Source organism: Dromiciops gliroides, chromosome 3 (genome assembly GCF_019393635.1).
Source record: "Dromiciops gliroides isolate mDroGli1 chromosome 3, mDroGli1.pri, whole genome shotgun sequence".
NCBI classification, from domain to species: Eukaryota; Metazoa; Chordata; class Mammalia; order Microbiotheria; family Microbiotheriidae; genus Dromiciops; species Dromiciops gliroides.
In genome coordinates, this window is record NC_057863.1 from 650,900,288 (window position 1) to 650,921,452 (window position 21,165).

The 21,165-nt window shown below is 40.6% G+C and overlaps 1 protein-coding gene across 1 annotated transcript in view; it reads left to right on the plus strand.

Moving 5' to 3' along the window:
* Positions 1-574: 574 nt before the first annotated feature.
* Positions 575-21,165, plus strand: part of LOC122748264 (transcription initiation factor TFIID subunit 1-like) — a 31,477-nt gene continuing 10,886 nt past the window's right edge. The window contains exons 1-6 of the mRNA XM_043993930.1: positions 575-728; positions 2,647-2,814; positions 3,288-3,412; positions 18,358-18,465; positions 19,323-19,478; positions 19,817-19,990. Coding sequence (XP_043849865.1) covers positions 575-728; positions 2,647-2,814; positions 3,288-3,412; positions 18,358-18,465; positions 19,323-19,478; positions 19,817-19,990 — 885 coding nt within the window. The remainder of the gene's footprint in view (positions 729-2,646; positions 2,815-3,287; positions 3,413-18,357; positions 18,466-19,322; positions 19,479-19,816; positions 19,991-21,165) is intronic.

Genomic DNA, 21,165 nt, shown 5'->3' on the forward strand with positions numbered 1-21,165 from the left:
ATGGGGCCAGATCACTTTAAAAGCCTTTTCAGTTCTAATCTATGATCCCATGATCAAATCCAGGCACATGTGCTTTAAAATCCACCTTGTTGAAAGGCAGACATTCATAAGGAAAATGGGATTCCTGGATTCCAGGGGAACAGATCCCAGAACATTTGGAAAGGGGGTGTGATCAATATTTGTAGACTGACTAAAAGTGAAGGCCTGTTTCCAGGACTCCGTCTTTGGGGCTGTCCCATGCCCACTGAGGGAGTTCACTTTCTGTGGTCTGAAAGCCCACCTCCAGGATTCAGGGTCTTCTGCTGGAAAGGGATGGGTGAGCATGGTCTCTAAGGAGAGGTGGGAAGACAGTTCAATTCTCCCACCATTCATCAAGCACACCTATTTGGTTAAAATCACTGTCATCTCAAAGAAGTTGTCTCTGGGGATAGAGAAAGCTGAAACAATCCTTCCATTCTACTAGATGGTTGGGGGTGGAAAAGGAACACCCCTAAGCTGTTCTCCTGGTAAAGGCTGGAACAGGGTAGGGCCAGGGAACCCCAGGCTAAGATCTTTCTTTAATGTAGGATCCGAAATGGAGCAAGAAGACTCAGCCCTACCCTCCAGAGACATTGATACCTCTTCCCCTGAAGATTCACCTGTGGATTCCAGCTGCTCTGAGAAGGAGGAGGATGCAGATAAGGAGAATGGACAGGATCATGAGGATCCCTGGGCAGTCAGCCTGAGAGGCACCAGGATGCCTACAGTCACAGATCTCTGGCCACAATTTAGGCATGAAAAGGTAGACTGGGAATACACGGAATGGCAAGGGAAGTGAAGGGAAGGGGGCTGACATGCGAGCAGAAGCCAACACCCCTACATTGACATGGACACAGAGAAGCAAACACCCCAGAAAAGATCGACAGAAAATCTAAAGTTGGGTTAATAGAAGGACCCTGAGTTAGGAAAATAGAGACAGTGAGGATCTGAAATGGAGGCAGAGATAGGTGCAGAGACTCACTGACAGGCAGAGAGGATCTTCTTCCTTGAGCTACCTTGCAGATATGGTCACTAAAGGTGTCTGAAGTCCTGGTGAATTTTTGAAGCAATAGGAGCCACAGGAGCATCTGAGTTGCTGGGGCTGGGGAGGACTACTTCCTTCTCATCACTTTAAGTAGCAGAGGCCCCTGGGGGATGACTCTCCAAGGTCAACCAGAAAAACCCACTACTCTGACACTCTCTCTCTGTCTTTCTGACATAGCTCACATGAAGGGGATGTTTAGATAACCCACTTAGCCTTAGGATCCAAGCTCTGAAAAGGAGGTGGGTGGGAGATGGGGAGAACAGATTCCTTTTTATCTGAGTCCCACCAGGCCACTCTGATGGGGAGGTCCTTTTCCTAACTTTCCATTTTCTGTTCCAGAGGCTTCGTTTCCTCCAACTCTTTGAGTCCCAGAAGACACCATCCATGTGGGAGATGGTCAGAAGGAGGATAAGAAAGAGGAACAAAAAGAAGAAACAGCATCCCTCAGCATCTACCCAGGGGCGGGGCCAGATAGCAAGACCACCAGACCCTGAGGAATGCCTAACAGATGATGAGGTAATGTCTGGATGGGGGGGTTGTCCATTCTAATCACATCTCTGAGTCCAGACCCCACGTGTATCTCTATAACCCCATCACTGTAACTACTCTCAAATTTCCTCCATTCAGGGTATTATCATCATTGCCACTCCTGCTTCTTCCATTTTAGTTCCCACCCTTAGTTCCTTTTCCAAACTGTTCCATCTTTGTCTTCACAATCCCATTCTTATTCCCAGTCCTATCTAATACACACCATCTGTTCCATCCTAGAAAAAAATGATGGCTCCAGTGGCCCCACAGACTGATTCCCAATCAACTGACTGCTCCCAGGAACCTCACTTAGAGGAAGTAGCTCCATGGCGGTATGGCCCTGCCAAGCTTTGGTATGACATGCTGGGCGTCCCTCCCCATGGGAGAGGTTTTGATTATGGATTTCAACTTAAAGAAAAGTCACCAGAAGAGGAGGTCACAACCCAAACAGACCACCCCTTGCTGAAAGATGAAAATTTCCTGATGGTCACTCAGAAATCTTGGGAAAGTGACATAATCTGGGATAACAGAGACATGCAAGAGTCCTGCCCTAATGTCCAGAAAGCATCTCAGGCAGGGTGGATTCCTTCTGAACAGATCAGATTTCTCAAAACAGGTCAGAGAGCCCTGAAAGAACTGGTACAGTGGTAAAAACTAGGGTAGGGAGAGAGTTGGAATGGATTTGAGTCATGGTGATGGGGATGGAGGTATAGTGATTGGGATGGAGACAGAAATGGAAATGAAGTTACAGGTGGGGATGGGGTAGGAGTGGATATGAAGGAGATAAAATTAGAGATGATCATGGGGATGGAGTTGGAGATGGAGATAGGGATATGGCTCTAGAAGGGGATGGGGTGGAGATGGGGGTGGGGTTAGGCATGGAAATAGAGTGTTGGGGTAGGGATAAAAATAGAGGAAACTGGGATGAGAATGTATTGGGAATGGAAATCAAAATAGTAGTAGGTATGATATTGGTGATGGGGATAAATTATTAGATCCTAATTTTGGTTGGGGCTGACCTTAATATAGCTATCCACTCTTTTCTCTCTCTGTAGGTGCCCATGACCCTTCTCAGCCTGGTGGGTCAATTTTCACCCCTGAGAGTGAAGAACTCATCTATGGCCGATGGGAAGACAACATTATTTGGGATGCACAAGCCATGCCCAAACCACTGTATCCTACAGTCTTAACCATGGATGCAGATGATGAGATGCTCCTGCTGGGTATGCACCAGCAAGTGAGAACAGGAAGGGGAAGTTGTGGGAATCCCTAAAGAACCAAACTGGCTAAGTGGTTCTGGATCCCAGGGAAATTGCTGTAGTGGGTAGGAAGGCATCATGCAGAAGTAGTAGCTTGGGGCTCTCTTTGGTAATAGTGAGCTCCCTGTTACTCTGCTTTTCAAGCAGAGGCTAGATGACCATTTGCCTGAGTTGTGTTCATGGAGATTGCTACAGGTTGGACTAGATGCTTCTTGGAATTCCTTCTAGTTCTGAGGATAAGATCAAGGAATTATGTGTTTGGGTACCAGGGAGAACTCCCTGAGCTCCCATGATTGGGTCACCTAGCTCAGATGGTAGAATGGCTCAGTGGGAATAGTTCTTCATCTGAAGTTGAGAGGACATTGACCCAAATTCTGGCTGTTGCCTTGCACAAATCCTGTACAGCTATAAATGTATCACCCCCTCTTTTTTCACAGTTGATATCAAAGAGCCTATGGAAATAGAGAGTCCAGTCCCTGAACCACTGACCCAGAAGGAGTCTTCTAAGAAGAGACAAATCATGCTAAAATGTGGCATTGTGGGAGTGGATGAGGATGAGCAGGTAGGTGTGGTGGGGCTCCAAGGGAGTACCTCTGAGTGATAGCTGAAGATGGGTATCTCTAAGCTAGAAGAGCCAAGAGATTATCTAGCCAATCCATCTCTACCACACACAGGAAACCTGCTCATCCACCATTTTTTGGAAAGACCTCCTAAGAGATGAAAACCGAGGAGGCTAGGTGGCACATAAAGCACCGGCCCTGAAGTCAGGAGGACCTGAGTTCAAATCCGGCCTCAGACACTTAACACTTACTAGCTGTGTGACCTTGGGCAAGTCACTTAACCCCAATTGCCTCACTAAAAAACAAACAAACAAACAACAACAAAAAAAAAGAGATGAAAGCCCATCATCTCCTGAGGGACAGCTCCCTTGTTAGAGATTCTTTCCTTCATAAAGTCTAAACCCACCTATCTGTAACTTGCACACACCAGTTGCAGTTCTACCCTCAGTGGTAAAGCAGTGCAAGACTGATCCTCATCCACAGGCCAGCCCTTCAAAGGTCTTCTCCAAATAAATATAAGTAGATCCTCCTCAAGCCCCAACTGACTGACTCTCTTAGGGTCTGCTTTCCAGAAGTCCCCTTCCATCATGGTTATTCTCTCCTGGATGCTTCCAGCTTACCAAGGCAAATCTGACCAAAGTTGGTCTAACTCTTCCTCTCTCTTCTTTTTTCTTCCTTCTCCTTCTCTTCTCCTTTTGCTCCTTTTCTTCGTCTTCCTCCTTCTCTTTCTTCTCTTCCTCCTTTCTTTTTCCTTCTTTTTTCATTGCTGCTGCTTCTGTTTTTCTTTTCGTTGTTGTTGTTGTTATTATTCATTTCTCTCCCTTCCCCCTCTCTTTTTCACACATACACATAGATACACACAGAAACATTAGAACAATTTATTAACTATCATTCTGATTTTGTTGTTGTTGTTCATCCTTTTTCTTTTTTCCTATGTCCATGCCTTTATTTTTTATGTTCTATTTTACAAGTAATAAACATTTTTATTTATAGTTTGGGGTTCCAATTTTTATCCCTCCTTTCCTCCCTCCTCTCCCCCCTCCCTGAGGTGGTAAGCAATCCAGATATAGGTTATACATGTACAATTATGTAAAACATCACCATATTAGTCATCTTGTACAAGAAAACTTGAATAAAAGAAAAAATGAAAGAAATTGAAATATAGTATGCTTCAGTCTGTGTTCAATATCAATTCTTTCTTTGGAGGTGGATAGTATGTTTCATGAATAGTCCTTTGGGATTATCTTGGATCATTGTATTGATGAGAATAGTTAAATGTTTCACAGTTCTTCATTAAGCAATATTGCTGCCTCTGTGCAGAATGTTCTCTTGGTTCTGTTCACTTTACTATACATCAGTTCATACATGTCTTTCCAGGCTTTTCTGAAATCATCCTGCTTGTCATTTCTTATAGCACAATAATATTCCATCACTATCATATACCACAGCTTGTTTAGCCATTCCCCAATTGATGGGCATTCCTTTGATTTCTAATTCTTAGCTACCATAAAAAGAGCTGCTACAAATATTTCTGTACAAATAAGTCTTTTTCACTAAATTAAATTTATAAGAATGTAAGTCATTCCCCAATTGAGAAATGGTCAAAGAATATGAACAGGCAGTTTTCAGATGAAGAAATCAATGCTCCCTATTGCCATATGAAAAAATGCTCAAAATCATTATTGATTAGAGAAATGCAAATTAAAACAACTCTAAGGTACCACCTGACACCTATCAGTTTGACTAATATGACAAAAAAGGAAAATAATAAATGTTGGAGAAGCTGTGGAAAAATTGGAACACTAATGCATGGTTGGTGGAGCTGTGAACTGATCCAACCATTCTGGAGAGCAATTTGGAATTACACCCAAAGGGCTATGGGACTGTCCATACCCTTTGACACAGTAATACCACTACTATGTCTGTATACCAAAGAGATCATAGAAGACGAAAAAAGATCCACACGTGCAAAAATATTTATAGCAGCTTTCTTTGTGTTGGCAAAGAATTGGAAATTGAGGGAATGCCCATCAATTGGGGAATGGTTAAACAAGTTGTGGTATATGAATATAATGGAATACTATTGTGCTGTAAGAAACGATGAGCAGGAGGATTTCAGAGAAACCTGGAAGGACTTGAATTGATGCTGAGCTAGAGGACAGAACAAAGAGGACATTGTACACAGTAACAACATTGTGGGATGATCAACTGTGGTAGACTTGGCTCTTCTCAGCAGTGCAATGATCCAAGGCAAATGATTCCAAGAACTCATGACAGAAAATGTTCTCCACATCCAGAAAAATACTGTGGATTCTGAATGCAGATTGAACCTTACTGTTTCTATTTTCGGTCTGTTTTGTTGTTGTTATGGTGGTTTTTCCCTTGTGCTCTGATTCTTCTTTCTCTTTATGACTAATAACCTATATCAGATTGCTTTCCTTCTTGGGGAGGGGGGAGGGAAGGGAGGGTGGGAGAAAAATTTAGAACTAAAAATCCTATGAAAACACACATTGAAAACTCCTTACATGTAACTGGAAAATAATAAAATACTTTTATTTTAAAATAGGCCTTTTTCTCTTTTGGGGGATATCTTTGGGATATAAACCTAGCAGTGGTATTGCTGGATCAGAGGGTATGCACAGTTATATAGCCCTTTGAGAGTAGGTCCAAATTATTCTCCAGAATAATTGGATCTTTTTACAACTTCACCAACAGTGTATTAGCCTCCCAGCTTTCCCACATCTCCTCCAACATCTAATATTTTCCATTTTTGTCATATTTGCCACTCTGATAGGTATGAGGTGATACCTCAGAGTTGTTTTAATTTGCATTTCTCTGATCAGTAGTGATCTAGAACATTTTTTCATTTGATCATGGATAGCTTTGATTTCTTTGAAAACTGTTCATATTTTTGATCATTTATCAATTGGCAAATGACTTGTATTTTTATAAATTTGACTCAGTTCTCTATATATCTAAGAAATGAGGCCTTTATCAGATCTTTTTTGCGGGGCAATGGGGGTTAAGTGACTTGCCCAGGGTCACACAGCCAGTATGTGTCAAGTGTCTGGGGCTGGATTTGAACTCAGGTACTCCTGAATCCAGGGCCGGTGCTTTATCCACTGAACCACATAGCTGCCCTCGATTTTTTTCTTTTCTAAAGTAATAAACATTTTTATTTACAGTTTTGTGTTCCAATGTTTATCCCTTCTTGCCTCCCTCCTCTCCCCCCTCCCTGAGGTGGTAAGCAATCAGATATAGGTTATACATGTACAATTACGTAAAACATTACCATATTAGTAATTTTCTACAAGAAAACTTAAAAGAAAAAAAATGAAAAGAAAGTGAAAAGTAGCATGATTGTGGGTGTTCCATCAATAACAGCTTTTTCTTTGGAGGTGGATAGTATGTTTCATCAATAGTCCTTCGGGATTTTCTTGAATCATTGTATTGTTGAGAATAGTTAAGTCGTTCACAGTTTTTCATCAAACAATATTGCTGTCTCTGTGAACAATGTTCTCTTGGTTCTGCTCAGTTCACTATACATTAGTTCATATAAGTCTTTCCAGGCCTTTCTGAAATTATCCTGCTTGTCATTTCTTATAGCACAATAATATTCCATCACCGTCATATACCACAGCTTGTTTAGCCATTCCTCTATTGATGGGCATTCCTTTGATTTCCAATTCTTAGCCACCACAGAAAGAACTGCTATAAAATTTTTGTACAAATAGATCTTTTAGAGATATTTGTTTCCAAAATTCTTTCCGTTTTCTGCTTCCCAAGTAATCTTGGTCACCTTAATTTTGTTTGTACAAAACCTTTTTAAATTTTATATACTCAAACTATCTATTTTACATTTTTTCTCTATATATTCTTTTTTTTTTAGTGAGGCAATTGGGGTCAAGTGACTTGCCCAGGGTCACACAGCTAGTAAGTGTTAAGTGTCTGAGGCCGGATTTGAACTCAGGTACTCCTGACTCCAGGGCCGGTGCTCTATCATCCACTGCGCCACCTAGCTGCCCCTCCTTCTCTATATATTCTTTTGTCCTAAATCCTACCTCTGTTTATAAATCTGACAGACAAATGATAGCATACTCTCTTAATCTGCTTATGGCATAATCCTTTATGTGTACATCATGTACCTATTTTGACCTTATTATATCATATGATGTAATTTCTGACATACCATTTTCCAATTTTGCCAGGAGTTTTTGTGAAATAATAAGTTTTTGTTTCAAAACCTTGGATCTTTGTGTTTTTCATATACTAAATTACTTCAGTCCTTTATTATACTGTACCTATTCTATTCCACTGATTCACCTCTCTATTTCTTAGCCAGTACCAGATTGTTTTGATAATTACTGCTTTATAATACAGTTTGAGATCTGGTACTGCTAGACCATCTTCTTCTTCTTCTTCTTCTTCTTCTTCTTCTTCTTCTTCTTCTTCTTCTTCTCCTTCTTCTCCTTCTTCTTCTTCTCCTCCTCCTCCTCCTCCTCCTCCTCCTCCTCCTTCTTCTTCTTCTTCTTCTTCTTCTTCTTCTTCTTCTTCTTCTTCTTCTTCTTCTTCTTCTTCTCCTTCTTCTCCTTCTTCTCCTTCTTCTCCTTCTTCTCCTTCTTCTTCTCCTCCTCCTCCTCCTCCTCCTTCTTCTCCTCCTCCTCTTCTTCTTCTTCTCTTCTTCTTTACATTGATTCCCATGGTATCCTTGAACTTTTGTTTTTAGATGAATTTTGTTATTATTTTTTTCTAGAAAAGTGTTTTTTGTTCTGGTCATATAGTTCCTGCATTTGTCTTGACAGATGGATTCCCAAGTATTTTACATTGGCCACAGTTGTTTTAAATAGAATTTCTCTTTCTATCTATTGTTGCTGGACTTTATTGGTAATATATAGAAATGCTGATGATTTACGGGGGTTTATTTTATATCCTGCAGCTTTGCTAAAGTTGTTATTAATTTCAAGTAACTTTTTAGTTGATTCTCTAGGATTTTTGAAGTATAGCACCATATCATCTGCAAAGAATGATAATTTTGTTTCCTCATCACCTATTCTAATTTCTTTACTTTCTTTTTCTTCCCTTATTGCTATAGCTAACATTTCTAGTACAGTCTAGTAAATAATAGAGGTGAAAATGGGCATACTTGTTTCACCCCTGATTGTATTGGGAAGGCTTCTAGCTTATCCCCATTAGAGATAATGCTTGTTAATGGTTTTAGATAAATAGTACTTATCATTTTAAGGTAAGCTTCTTTTATTCCTATGCTCTCCAGTGTTGTGTTTTGTTTTTGTTTTTTGTTTTTTTTAGTGAGGCAATTGGGATTAAGTGACTTGCCCAGGGTCACACAGCTAGTAAGTGTTAAGTGTCTGAGGCCAGATTTAAACTCAGGTACTCCTGAATCCAGGGCTGGCGCTCTATCCACTGTGCCACCTAGCTGCCCCTCTAGTGTTTTTTAATAGGTATGGGTGCTGTATTTTGTCAACGGCCTTTTCTGCATTTATTGAGATAATCATTATTTCTGTTGCTTTTGTTATTGATATGGCCAATTATGCTCATAGTTTTCCTAATATTGAACCAGCCCTCCATTCTGGTATAAATCCTGCCTGGTCATAGTGTATGATCCTTCTGATGTATTGCTGTAATATTTTTGCTAGTATTTTATTTAAAGGTTTTGAATCAATATTCATTAGTGAGATTAGTCTATAATTTTCTTTCTCTGTTGTGGCTCTTCCTGGTTTGGGTATCAGCACCATGTTTATCTCATAAAAGGAATTTGATAGGACTCCTTCACTTATTTTTTCAAATGATTTATATAGTATTGGGATTAATTGTTCTTTAAATGTTTGGTATAATTCACTTGTGAATCCATCTGGTCCTGGGAATTTTTTCTTAAGAAGTTCATTGATGACTTGTTCAATTTCTTTTTCAAAAATTGGGTTATTTAAATATTTTATTTCTTCTTTTGTTAATCTTGGTAATTTATATTTTTGTAAATATTCATCCATTTCATTTATATTGTCAATTTTATTGGCATATAATTGGGAAAAATAGCATTCTGCTAGACTGAAAATTAAATGGAAACTAAATAATCTCATCCTAAAGAATGAGTGGGTCAAACAACAAATTATAGAAACAATCAATAGCCTCATCCAAGAGAAGGAAAACAATGAGACAACATACCAAAACTTATGGGATGCAGCCAAAGCAGTGCTTAGAGGAAATTTTATATCTCTAAATGCTTACATGAATAAAATAGAGAAAGAGGAGATCAATGAATTGGGCATGCAACTAAAAAAGCTAGAAAAAGAACAAATTAAAAATTCCCAATTAAATACTAAATTAGAAATGCTAAAAATCAAAGGAAAGATTAATAAAATTGAAAGTAAGAAAACTATAGAATTAATAAATAAAACTAAGAGATGGTTTTATGAAAAAAAATCAATAAAATAGATAAATCTTTAGTTGATTTGATTAAAAAAGAAAGAAAACCATATTACCAGTATCAAAAACGAAAGGGGTGAATTCATCACCAATGAATTTAATTGGAAATTAAATCAATAATTAGAAACTATTTTGCTCAACTGTATGCTAATACATTTGAAAATCTAAATGAAATGTATGAATATTTACAAAAAATATTTAACAGAAGAGGAAATAAAATTCTTAAATAAGCCCATTTTAAGGGGGCAGCTAGGTAGTGCAGTGCATAAAGCACCAGCTTGGGATTCGGGAGGACCTGAGTTCAAATCTGGTCTCAGATACTTGACACTTAATAGCTGTGTGACTCTGGGCAAGTCACTTAACCCTTATTGCCCCACAAAAAATAAGCCCATTTTAGAAAAATAAATTAAACCAGCTATCAATGAGCTCCCTAAGAAAAAATCTCCAGGGCCAGATGGATTCACAAGTGAATTCTACCAAATGTTTATCTTGACAGTCTTTTACTTTACTTTTAACTCCTTCTTAAAGTGGGGAACTACTTCAGGGTGTACTGTCCTAAGCTTCAGGGGGTCTAAGGTGGTGTTTAAGGAGGGGCAGGTTCTTCACTTGCCTGGCCTCTTCACTGATCCATAGATAACCCCAGAAAAACTTGTTAATTAACCTGGCAGCAAAACTTTGTGTGCTATGGTTACCTCCAATGACCCTGTGCCCCTTCCCCACATGGGCCACCACCACTCAAGCCTACTTTGTGGTTCCTAGAAGGGATGAAACTCCCAAGTTGCACCTCAGTGCCAGCAGCTCATCCCTCTCACCAGACTGTGAGCTTAATTCCAGATGACAAAGGTGCTGCAGCTGATTCAGATCCTCTGGGTGTGTGTGTGTGTGTGTGTGTGTGTGTGTGTGTGTCTTTTTCTGGCAAGGCCTGCCTGGAACTAGATCTGTGTCAGCATGACCATGGGGTTGGGCTCTACTTCTACACAGTAGCCCTTTCCTTCCAACCTTCTAAACCATCTTTGGCTGGAAAAGAATCTCATCCTGTTCTTTTATGGTTTCTGCTGCTCCAGGAATTGTCCTATGGCATTATTTGGAGGTTTTTTGGAGTGATCATGTCTTGAATTCTGAGAGCTTACTGCCTTTTCTCTATGATCTTGGCTCTTGCCCCAGAAATCCTACCAAACATTTAAAGAACAATTAATTCCTATGGTCCTCACCTTTCTCTGTCTGCTCATCTTGCCTTTCTTTTACTTGACTTTTAGCTCCTTAAAGTGGGGCACTGTTTCCAGGCTGCAGTATCCCAAGCTTAAGAAGTCCCAGGTGGTATGATTTAAGGAGAATCAGGTTCTTCACTCACCCGGCCTATTCTCTAGTCCTTAGATGACCCCAGACCAACTTGCTAATCAACCAGCTTTGCGTGTTGTGGTTGTTAGCTCCGACGAGCCTGTGCCCCTCCCCCACCTGGGCCACTGCTACTCAAGCCTACCTCCTGGTTCTCAGCAGGGGTGTAAAATCCAAGTTCTGCCTTAGCACCCACATAGACCCCTGTAGTCTCCCCCCTGCCCAAGGCTCAGCCCTCTCACCAGACTGTGAGCTTAGTTCCAGACGACACTGGTGCTTCAGCTGATTCAGAGGCTCTGGGGGTCTGTTTCTCTGGTGAGGCCTTCCTGGGACTGGATCTGTGTCAGGGTGACTGTGGGGTTGGGCCTGACTCCTGTATCAGCACAGCAGCTTCCTCCTTCTGACCTTCCAAGCCGTTCTTGGTTAGAAGATGATTTCAGCACATTCTTCTGTGAGTTTTGCTGCTCCAGGCATTTTCCTATGGCCTTATTTGGATGTTTTTTGGAGTGATCGTGTCATGAGTTCGGGAGCTCACTGCCTTTCCTCCATCTTCTAAAGAACAATTAATTCCAATACTATACAAATTATTTGTAAAAAAAAAAATAGGTGAAGGAGTTCTGCAAAATTCCTTTTATGACACAAATATGGTGTTGATACCTAAACCAGGCAGAGCCAAAACAGAGAAAGGAAATTATAGACCAATTTCCCTAATGAATATCGAGGCAAAAATCTTAAAATATTAGTAAGGATAATTCAGCAATTCATCACCAATATAATACACTATGGTCAGGTGAGATTTATATACCAGGCATGGAGGGATGTTTCAACATTAGGAAAACTATCAACATAATCAACCACATCAATAACAAAACTAACCCAAATCATATGAATATCTCAATAGATGCAGAGAAAGCTTTTGACAAAATACAGCATTCATGCCTATTAAAAACACTACAGGGGCAGCTAGGTGGCGCAGTGGATAGAGCACTGGCCCTGGAGTCAGGAGGACCTGAGTTCAAATCCAGCCTCAGACACTTAACAATTACTAGCTGTATGACCCTGGGCAAGTCACTTAACCCCAATTGCCTCACAAAAAACCCAAAACCAAACCAAACCAAACAAACAAAAAAGCCAAAGCACTACAGAGATACCAAAGACCTAGGAACAGAGAGAAAGAAGAGGGATTAAACCAAGGTATTCCAAGAACTAGCAGTCCTAGAGCTACCAGTTAAAGGAGAAAGAGAAGTTAAAACTAACTTGTGGCAGAACCTGGAGTTCCAAAGCAGGGCCATCTGTTCTCCAAGCATCACAGAGCAGAAGACCCTCAACTGTATGGTGGATGACAACCAATGTACTAACCTACTTAAGGACCGAGATAAATAGAACCTCTTGGAGCTCTCCACAAGATCATCCTGAAAACCACCAAATAATGCTATAAGACAATTTGTGGAGCAGCAGAACCCACGAAAGGATGGAACGAAATCATTTTCCAGCCAAAAACAGCTTAGAAGGTTGACAGGAAAGGTCTGTTGTACTGGGTGGGAGAGAAGCACAGCTGCATGTGCAGATCTAGCCCCAGGATGGCTGCAGCAGAGAAAGAGAACCCTACCCTCCACCCCACCCTCCACCCCCATCACCTGTAGTGCCAGTGTCTTCTGGAACTAAGCTCATGGTCTAGTGAGAGGGCTGAGCAGTTGGCTGGGGGAGATTACAAAGGTCTCTTCTATTGCTGAGGTGGAACTTGGTTGTTTTACCTATGCTGGGAACCAGAAAGCAGTCTTGAATGGTGTCTGCCCAGGTGGGGGAAGGGCATAGGTTCACCAGAGCTAGCAACCACAGTGAAACAGAATTTCATTTCCAGCTTAAAGAGCACATGCCCCTCCTGTGCTCAGGAGGCTTAGGGTTTATTTAGGGTTAGGGATTATTTACAGACCAGGCCAGGTGAGTGAAGAACCTGCCTCTCCTTAAATCGTACCACCTGGGACCCCCTGAAGCTTGGAACAGTGAATCCTGGAAGCAGTATCCCACTTTAACAAGGAGTTAAAAGTCAAGAAATAGTCTGGCAAAATGAGCAGACAAAAAATATGTGGACCATGGAAAGTTTCTTTGGTGACAAGGAAGATCAAGGTGCACACTCAGAAGAGGATAGCAAGGTCAAGGCTCCTACATCCAAAGCTTCCAAGAAAATAATGAATTGTTTTCAGGTCATAAAAGCACTCAAAAAGGACTTTGAAGATAAAGTAAGAGAGGTAGAGGAAAAATGGAAAGAGAAATGAGAGTGAGGCAGGAAAATCATGAAAAAAAGTCAGCTTAAAAAATTAAATTGGTCAAATGGAAAAGGAGGTACAAAAGTTCTCTGAAGAAAATAATTGTTTAAGAATTAGGCATGAACAAATAGAAGCTGACTTTATGAGAAATCAAGACACAATAAAGCAAATCCAAATGAATGAAAAAATAGAGGGCAGTGTGAAATATCTCCTTGGAAAAACAGCTGACCTAGAAAGTAGATCCGGGAGAGATAATCTGAAAATTATTAGACTACCTGAAAACCATGATTAAAAAATGAGCTTAGACATCATCTTCCAAGAGATTGTCAGGGAAAATTGCCCTGATATTCTAGAAGCAGAAGGCAAAATAGAAATTGAAAGAATCTACCAATCACCTACTGAAAGAGATCCCAAAAGGAAAACCTCCAGGAATATTATAGCCAAATTCCAGAGCTCCCAAGTCAAGGAGAAAATATTTCAAGCAGCCAGAAAGAAACAATTCAAGTACTGTGGAGCCACAGTCAGGACAGCACAAGATCTAGCAGCTTCTATACTAAAGGACTGGAGGGCATGGAATATTATATTCCGGATGGCAAAGGAACTGGGATTACAACTAAGAATCACCTACCCAGCAAAACAGAATATAATCTTTCAGGGCAAAAAATGGGACTTCAATGAAAAAGAGGACTTTTGGGTATTTGTGATGAAAATACCTGAACTGAAGAGAGAATTTGACTTTCAAATACAAGACCCTAGAGAAGCATAAAAAGGTAAACAGGATAAAGAAATTATGAGGGATGTTAAAAGGTTAAATTGTTTATATTCCTACATGGGAAGATGATACTTCTGACTCATAAGAACTTTCTCAGTATTAGGGCAGATGATAGGATTAAATTTAGACATCGGGCACAGGTGGGAATTGATTATGAAGGGATGATATCTGTAAAGCATTTATTTTTTGTTTATCTTTTTTTTGTGGGGCAGTCAGGGTTGGGTGGCATACCTAGGTTCAAGCAGCTGGTGAGAGTCTTGTGTCTGAGGCTAGATTTGGACTTGGGTCATCCTGGGTCCAGGGTGGATGCTTTTTCCAATGTGTCACCTAGCTGCCCTATGATGATATCCTTGAAATAAAATTAAAGGGTGAGAGGATTACACTGGGAGAAAGGGAAAGAGAGATTGAAAGGGGGGTAAAATATCTCACATAAAAGAAGCAAGCAAAAGCTTATGGAGTGGAGGGAAAGATGGGGGAGGAGCAGGGGAGTGAACGATCCTTACACTCATCAGGATTGGCTCAAATAGGGAATAACATACACACTCAAGTGGGTATAGTAATATATCTTGCCCTGTGGAGAAGTGGAAGGGGAAAGGGACAAGGGGAGAGGGGTGAAGGAAGGGAGGGCAGATTGAGGGAGGGGCAGTCAGAAGCAAAACACTTTTGAGGAAGGATAGGGTAAAAGAAGATAGAAAATAGAGTAAATATCATGGGGAGGGAATAGGATGGACGGAAACACAGTTAGGAATAGTAATCGGGAAAACTTTGAAGCACAGGCAAAGTAAGATGAGAATGATGAGGCAGAGGAGGATGAGGATGAAGATGATGATGATACTTACTTTGCTGGGTTATTGTGAAGAAAATTCTTTGTCAGGTATAAGGTACCGTATAAATGTTAGCTATTATTGTTGTTGCAATAATCAACCTCATGGGTGTTTTGTAAGGAAATCTCCCTTTAAAGTAGTATATAAATGTGGTTTACTACTAAAAAAATGTGAGTAGGATGCTATCAGAAAAAAGCTGGAAAGACTTACATGAGCTGATGCAACGTTAAATTACTACATACAAAATAACAGCAATATTGTAAGATAATCTGCTGTGAATGACTTATTTTCAGCAATGTAATGATCCAAGACAACTCTGAAGGACTTATGAAAAGTGCAATCCATTTACAGAGAAAGAACTGATGGTACCTGAATATAGATGGAAGTATAATTTTTGTTGTTCTTAGTTCCTTTTTCTAAAGGTTTTTTGTCTGATATGTTTTGCATGACTGCACATGTATAACTTATATTGAATTGCTTGAATTCTTAAGGGGGGTATGGAGGGAGGAAGAGAATTTGGAACACAAAGTTTTAAAAATTGATGTTACAATTTGTTTTTCCATGTAAGGTGGGGAAGAATTCTAAATAAATAAATCAGTGAAAAACACGCACTAGAGAGCATAGGAATAAATGGAGCTTTCCTTAAAATGATAAGCAATATCTACCTAAAACCATCAGCAAATATATTATATGTAATGGGGATGTTAGAGGCACTCCCAATAATATCAGGGGTAAAACAGGGATGTCCATTATCACCTCTGTTATTTAATATTGTACTAGAAATGTTAGCTTTAGCAATAAGAGAAGAAAAGGGAATTAAAGGAATTAGAATAGGCAAGGAGGAAACAAAACTGTCACTCTTTGCGGATGGTGTGAAGGTATACTTAGAGAATCCTAGTGAATCAACTAAAAACTACTTGAACAACAACTTTAGCAAGTTTCAAGATATAAAATAAATCCACATAAATCATCAGCATTTCTATACATGACCAACAAAGCTCAGCAGGAAGAGATAGAAAGAGAAATTCCATTTAAAATAACTGTAGACGATATAAAATATTTGGGAGTCTACCTGCCAAGGCAAACCCAGGAATTCTATGAACACAATCACAAAACACTTTTCAAATCAGATCTAAATAATTGGAAACATATCAATTGCTCATAGATAGGCTGAGCTAATATAATAAAAATGACAATTCTACCTAAATTAATTTACTTATTCAGTGCCATACCAATCATATTATCTAAAATTATTTTAGCTAGGAAAAATAATAACAAAATTCATCTGAAAGAATGAAAGGTCAAGCATATCAAGGGAACTAATGAAAAAATATGCACAGGAAGGTGGGCTAGCTGTACCAAATCTGAAGCTATACTATAAAGTGCAGTCATCAAAACTATTTGGTACTAGCTAAGAAATAGAGTGGTGGATCAGGGTAATAGATTAGTCAAAGGAGAGACAGTAGTAAATGACTACAGTAATTTACTGTTTGATATACCCAAAGATTCCAGCTTTCTGAGATAGGAACTCAGTATTTGACAAAAACTACTGAGAAAACTGAAAGATAGTAGTGTGGCAGAAATTAGGCATATACCAACATCTTATACTATATACCAAAATAAAGTCAAAATGGGTACATGTTTTAGACATAAAGGGTGATGTCATAGGTAAATTAGGAGATGAAGGAGTAGTTTACCTCTCAGATCTATGGAGAGGAGAGGGATTTATGACCAAACAAGAGATAGAGAATATTATGAAATGCAAAATGGATGATTTTGATTACATTAAATTAAAAAGGTTTTAGGCAGTTTTCTGATGAAGAAATCAAAGCTATCTATTGTCATATGAAAAAAATGCTCTAAATAACTATTGATTAGAGAGATGCAAATTTAAACAACTCTGAAGTACCATCTGACACCTATCAGATTGGCTAATATGACAAAAAGGGAAAATAATAAATGTTGGAGAAGCTGTGGAAAAATTGGAACACTAATGCATCATTGGTGGAGCTGTGAATTGATCCAACCATTCTGGAGAGCAATTTGGAACTATACCTAAAGGGCTATAAATCTGTGCATACCCTTTGATCCAGTAATACCACTACTAGGTCTATATTCCAAAGAGATCATAAAAAAGTTAAAGGGACCCACAAGTGCAAAAATATTTATAGCAACTCTCTTTGTGGTGGTAAAGAATTGGAAATTGAGGCAATGCCCATTAATTGGGGAATGGCTGAATAAGTTGTGGTATATGAATGTAATGGAATACTATTGTGCTGTAAGAAATGATGAGCAGGCAGATTTCAGAAAAACCTGGAAAGACTTATGTGGATTGAGGTTGAGTAAAGTGAGCAGAACCAGGAGAACATTCTACATAGTAACAGCAACATTGTGTGATGATCAATTGTAATAGACTTCCTCTTCTTAGCAATACAATGATCCAAGACTATTCCAAAGGACTCATGATGGAAAATGTTCTCCACATCCAGAAAAAAGAATTGTGGATTCTGAATGCAGATTAAATCTATATCAAATTGTTTTCCATCTTGGGAACGAGGGAGGGAAGGGAGGGTGAGAGAAAAATTTGGAACTTAAAATCTTATGAAAACAAATGTTGAAAACTATCTTTACATGTAACTAGAAAATAATAGGATATGTTTATGATTTTTAAAAATAGCATTGTGCTTTGCTACAAAGGGCAGATATAGGAGCCATTGATATAAGGTATAAAGACACAAATGTAGGGTTTGAAAGATTTGGAATAATAAGTGTCCTAGCAATTTTGTACCCCAAAGTGGAATGGGTTAATCATCATTGCAGAATTTTCCAGCAGAAGCCAGATGACTTCTTGTTGAGCATTTTGGAAAGGGGATCGTTGTTCAAGGGTTTCTGTGACTTGAAGGTGTCTGAGGTCTCTTGCAGCTCTGATATACTGTGGCAAAGCTACTATATCCATCAGTGTATGCATCTTTAGGGGCCCATAGAACCCTGCTTCTCCAAAGAAGGAAGGAAGTGCATTTCTACCTCTCTCATCCTAGGCCAAGACTGACCATTGCAATGCTAAGGGTTCATATTCATCTCAAAGCCCTTTTTGCTTATTCTATTTTTTTTTAATTTAATTCAAAAAATTTTTTGGTGGGGCAACAAGGTTTAAGTGACTTGCCCAGAGTCCCATAGCTAGTAAGTGTCAAGTGTCTGAGGCCAGATTTGGACTCAGGTCCTCCTGAATGCAGGGCTGGTTCTTTATCCACTCTGCCACCTAGCTGCCCCCTTGCTTATTTTATTGTCATGCCATTCTCTCTCCCCAGACTCCAGTCAAGTTGAAAGCCAAGGACCCCTGGAACCTGTCCAATGATGAATTTTATTTCCCCCAGCAGCATGGCCTCCAGGTTTCCTTCAGAGTGCCTATAATCCAGGTGAGATTTCCATTTCCCTCCCTATATTGGTCCAAGAACTTCTAGTGAAGACTATCAGAGTGTGGTGGGCTGCATCAAGTTATGTCCCCAGGTGTGAGGCAGACAGACCTGGGAATCCGAGGGCCAATCCCAGATTCCCTGAAGACCAAAAAAGAGAGAAAGAATATAAGAATTCCTCTCACATATACACACAAAGAGGGAGATATATTGTCAGAGAAACAAGGAAGGCAGAGCATGATAGAGAGAAAGGCAAAGATAGAAACATAAGTGAAGTGAGAGGGAAATACACAAAGCCAGAGACAGAGGGATGGGAACAGAAACAAAAGAAAATGGACTGATAAAGACAGGAATATAGAAGCAGAGGCAAAACAGAGAACAGACTCAGCTAGGCTGATTGAGAGGTAGACAGAGGAAAAACGGAGACACACAAGACAAAATCAGAGAGCCAGAATCAGAGAGTGAGCGCGCACGCGCGCGCGCCGAGAGAGAGAGAGAGAGAGAGAGAGAGAGAGAGAGAGAGAGAGAGAGAGAGAGAGAGAGAGATGGAGGAACAAGGAGAGAGATATAGACAGGGAGAGAGATAGAGAAAAAAGGGAAGGGAGGGAGAGAAAGAGAGCAGGGGAGGAAGAGATGAAGAGGGGGGAGAGAGAGAGGGAAATGGAGAGAAAGGGAGAAGAAAAGGGAGAGGGGAAGGGGGAGGGAGATAGAGAAATAGAAATAGAGGGTGGTGGCCAGGATTCTTGGATTCCAAGCCCAAGGCTGGACATTCTGAGGAGGAAGTGACCCTGGTGGTCATGGAGAAGTCCCCCTAAACTCTCTGTCAGACTGAACAGCCCTTATGTTATTTCCTTTCTCAGCATTCAATACCAGCACTGATGCTACACTCCAGCCTCTTTCCTACCCACCTGGGAGTTGAGCAACTCCGCTTGTTTCACCGACCCCAAGTAAGGTGGCTGGGCAGAGGGCCCCACCCTGTCCACAGCTTGACTGATCACATCCAAAAGAAAGCCCAGGTAAGCTCTGTTAGTCCTCTGATGTGCCCTTCATTTTGGGATCGGAAATGCTATGGAGAAAGGTGGAGGAGATGCTCTGGAATCGGGGGGGTGGGAGTCAGGGTACTTAGCTCTGTCCCTGCTTTGTCATGGGACTTGGGACCACTCCCCTGGGCCACCCTGGCCCTCATATGTAAAATAGCATTTATTAAGTTGGGGAGGACAGAGACTCGATGGGCTCAAAGCAATGTTTTAGAGATAAATTTGTATGGTTCCATGCTTTGAGATTTAAGAGATGGAAAGGACCCTGAGGTGGGGCCACCTGCTTGACACTGATGTGTTCCTGCCTCTTCTACCAGAAACGGCAGCAGGAGCTGAAGGCTTCAGGGGGAGGTCACATGTTTTTCATGAAGACAATCAAAGACCTGAGTGGGAAAGATGGAGATCTTATTCTGGTCGAGTGGAGTGAGGAGAATCCACCACTCTTGAACCAGGTTGGAATGGCCTCCCAGATCCAAAACTATTACAAACGGGTAAGTCCAAGCTTCCAACCAGGGTGGTGGGCTAGGAAGATGGGTCTGCCTCCTGCTGGGTCATGAAGAAAACACACACAACTACCCCCAAGGCGCAGAGGAGGAGGAGATGCCCCTTCTTTGCCCAGGGATGCAAAAATGGCTTCGGATTTCAGACAACTTCAGCAGCCACATTCAGTAGATATTCCCGAAAGGTTTCTCTGTCTCTGTGTGTGTTTCTGGGAGTGTATCTAGCCATCTCTGGAAATATGGCTTTCTCTTCATCTGCTCCCATTTTTTTATTGGTCTCCCAGTGTGCATTTCAATCCTTTACTCTTTGTCCCTTCCTCTGTCCCTCTGTCTTGACTCTACCCACCTCTAATTTCTCTGCTTTTTCTCTTCCTTGTGTCCTCTTGTTATTTCTCCCATTCTTTTTCTGTTTCTTCTTTTCTTTCCCTCTATTTTTCTTGGTTAACTCTTTAACCACTCACTCTTCTCTATCTGAAGTCCTCTCCCTGTCTACTCCCATTCTTCCCTTTCTCTACCTCCCTCCCTTTCTCCCTCTCTCCCTCCGTCTCCCTCCCTCCCTCTCTCACTCTCTCTTTTTGCTGAGCAATGAAGGTTAAGTTACTTGCCCAGGGTCACACAGCTAGTAAGTGTTTAGTGTCTGAGGCTGGATTTGAACTCAGGTCCTCCTGAATCCAGGACCAATGCTTTAAGCACTGCTCCACCTAGCTGCCTCCTTTTCTCTCTCTCTCTCTCTCTCTTTTTTTTTTTTGCTTTTTTGCATCTCTTTCCCTCTCTTTCTGTCTCTCTGTCTCTCTCTTTCTTCCTCTCCCTGTGTCTCTTTTTCTCTGTCTCTTTCACTCTTCTTCATCTTCTTTAGCTCACCTTCCTCCCTTGTCCCTCTCTCCCATGACTGGTCACAATTTTATCATAATTTTCATCCCAAACCTTTAGTCTTGAATGGAGCTGGATTTCTTCTGCTCTGAATGTTGGAGGTAGATGAAATTTCCTCTTCAGCAACCATGTCCAAACTGATTATATATATATATATTTTTTTGGTGAAGCAATTGGGATTAAGTGACTTGCCATGGGTCACACAGTTAGTCAGTGTCAAGTGTCTGAGGCAGGATTTGAACTCAGGTCCTCCTGAATCAAGGGTTGGTGCTCTATCCACTGTACCACCTAGCTGC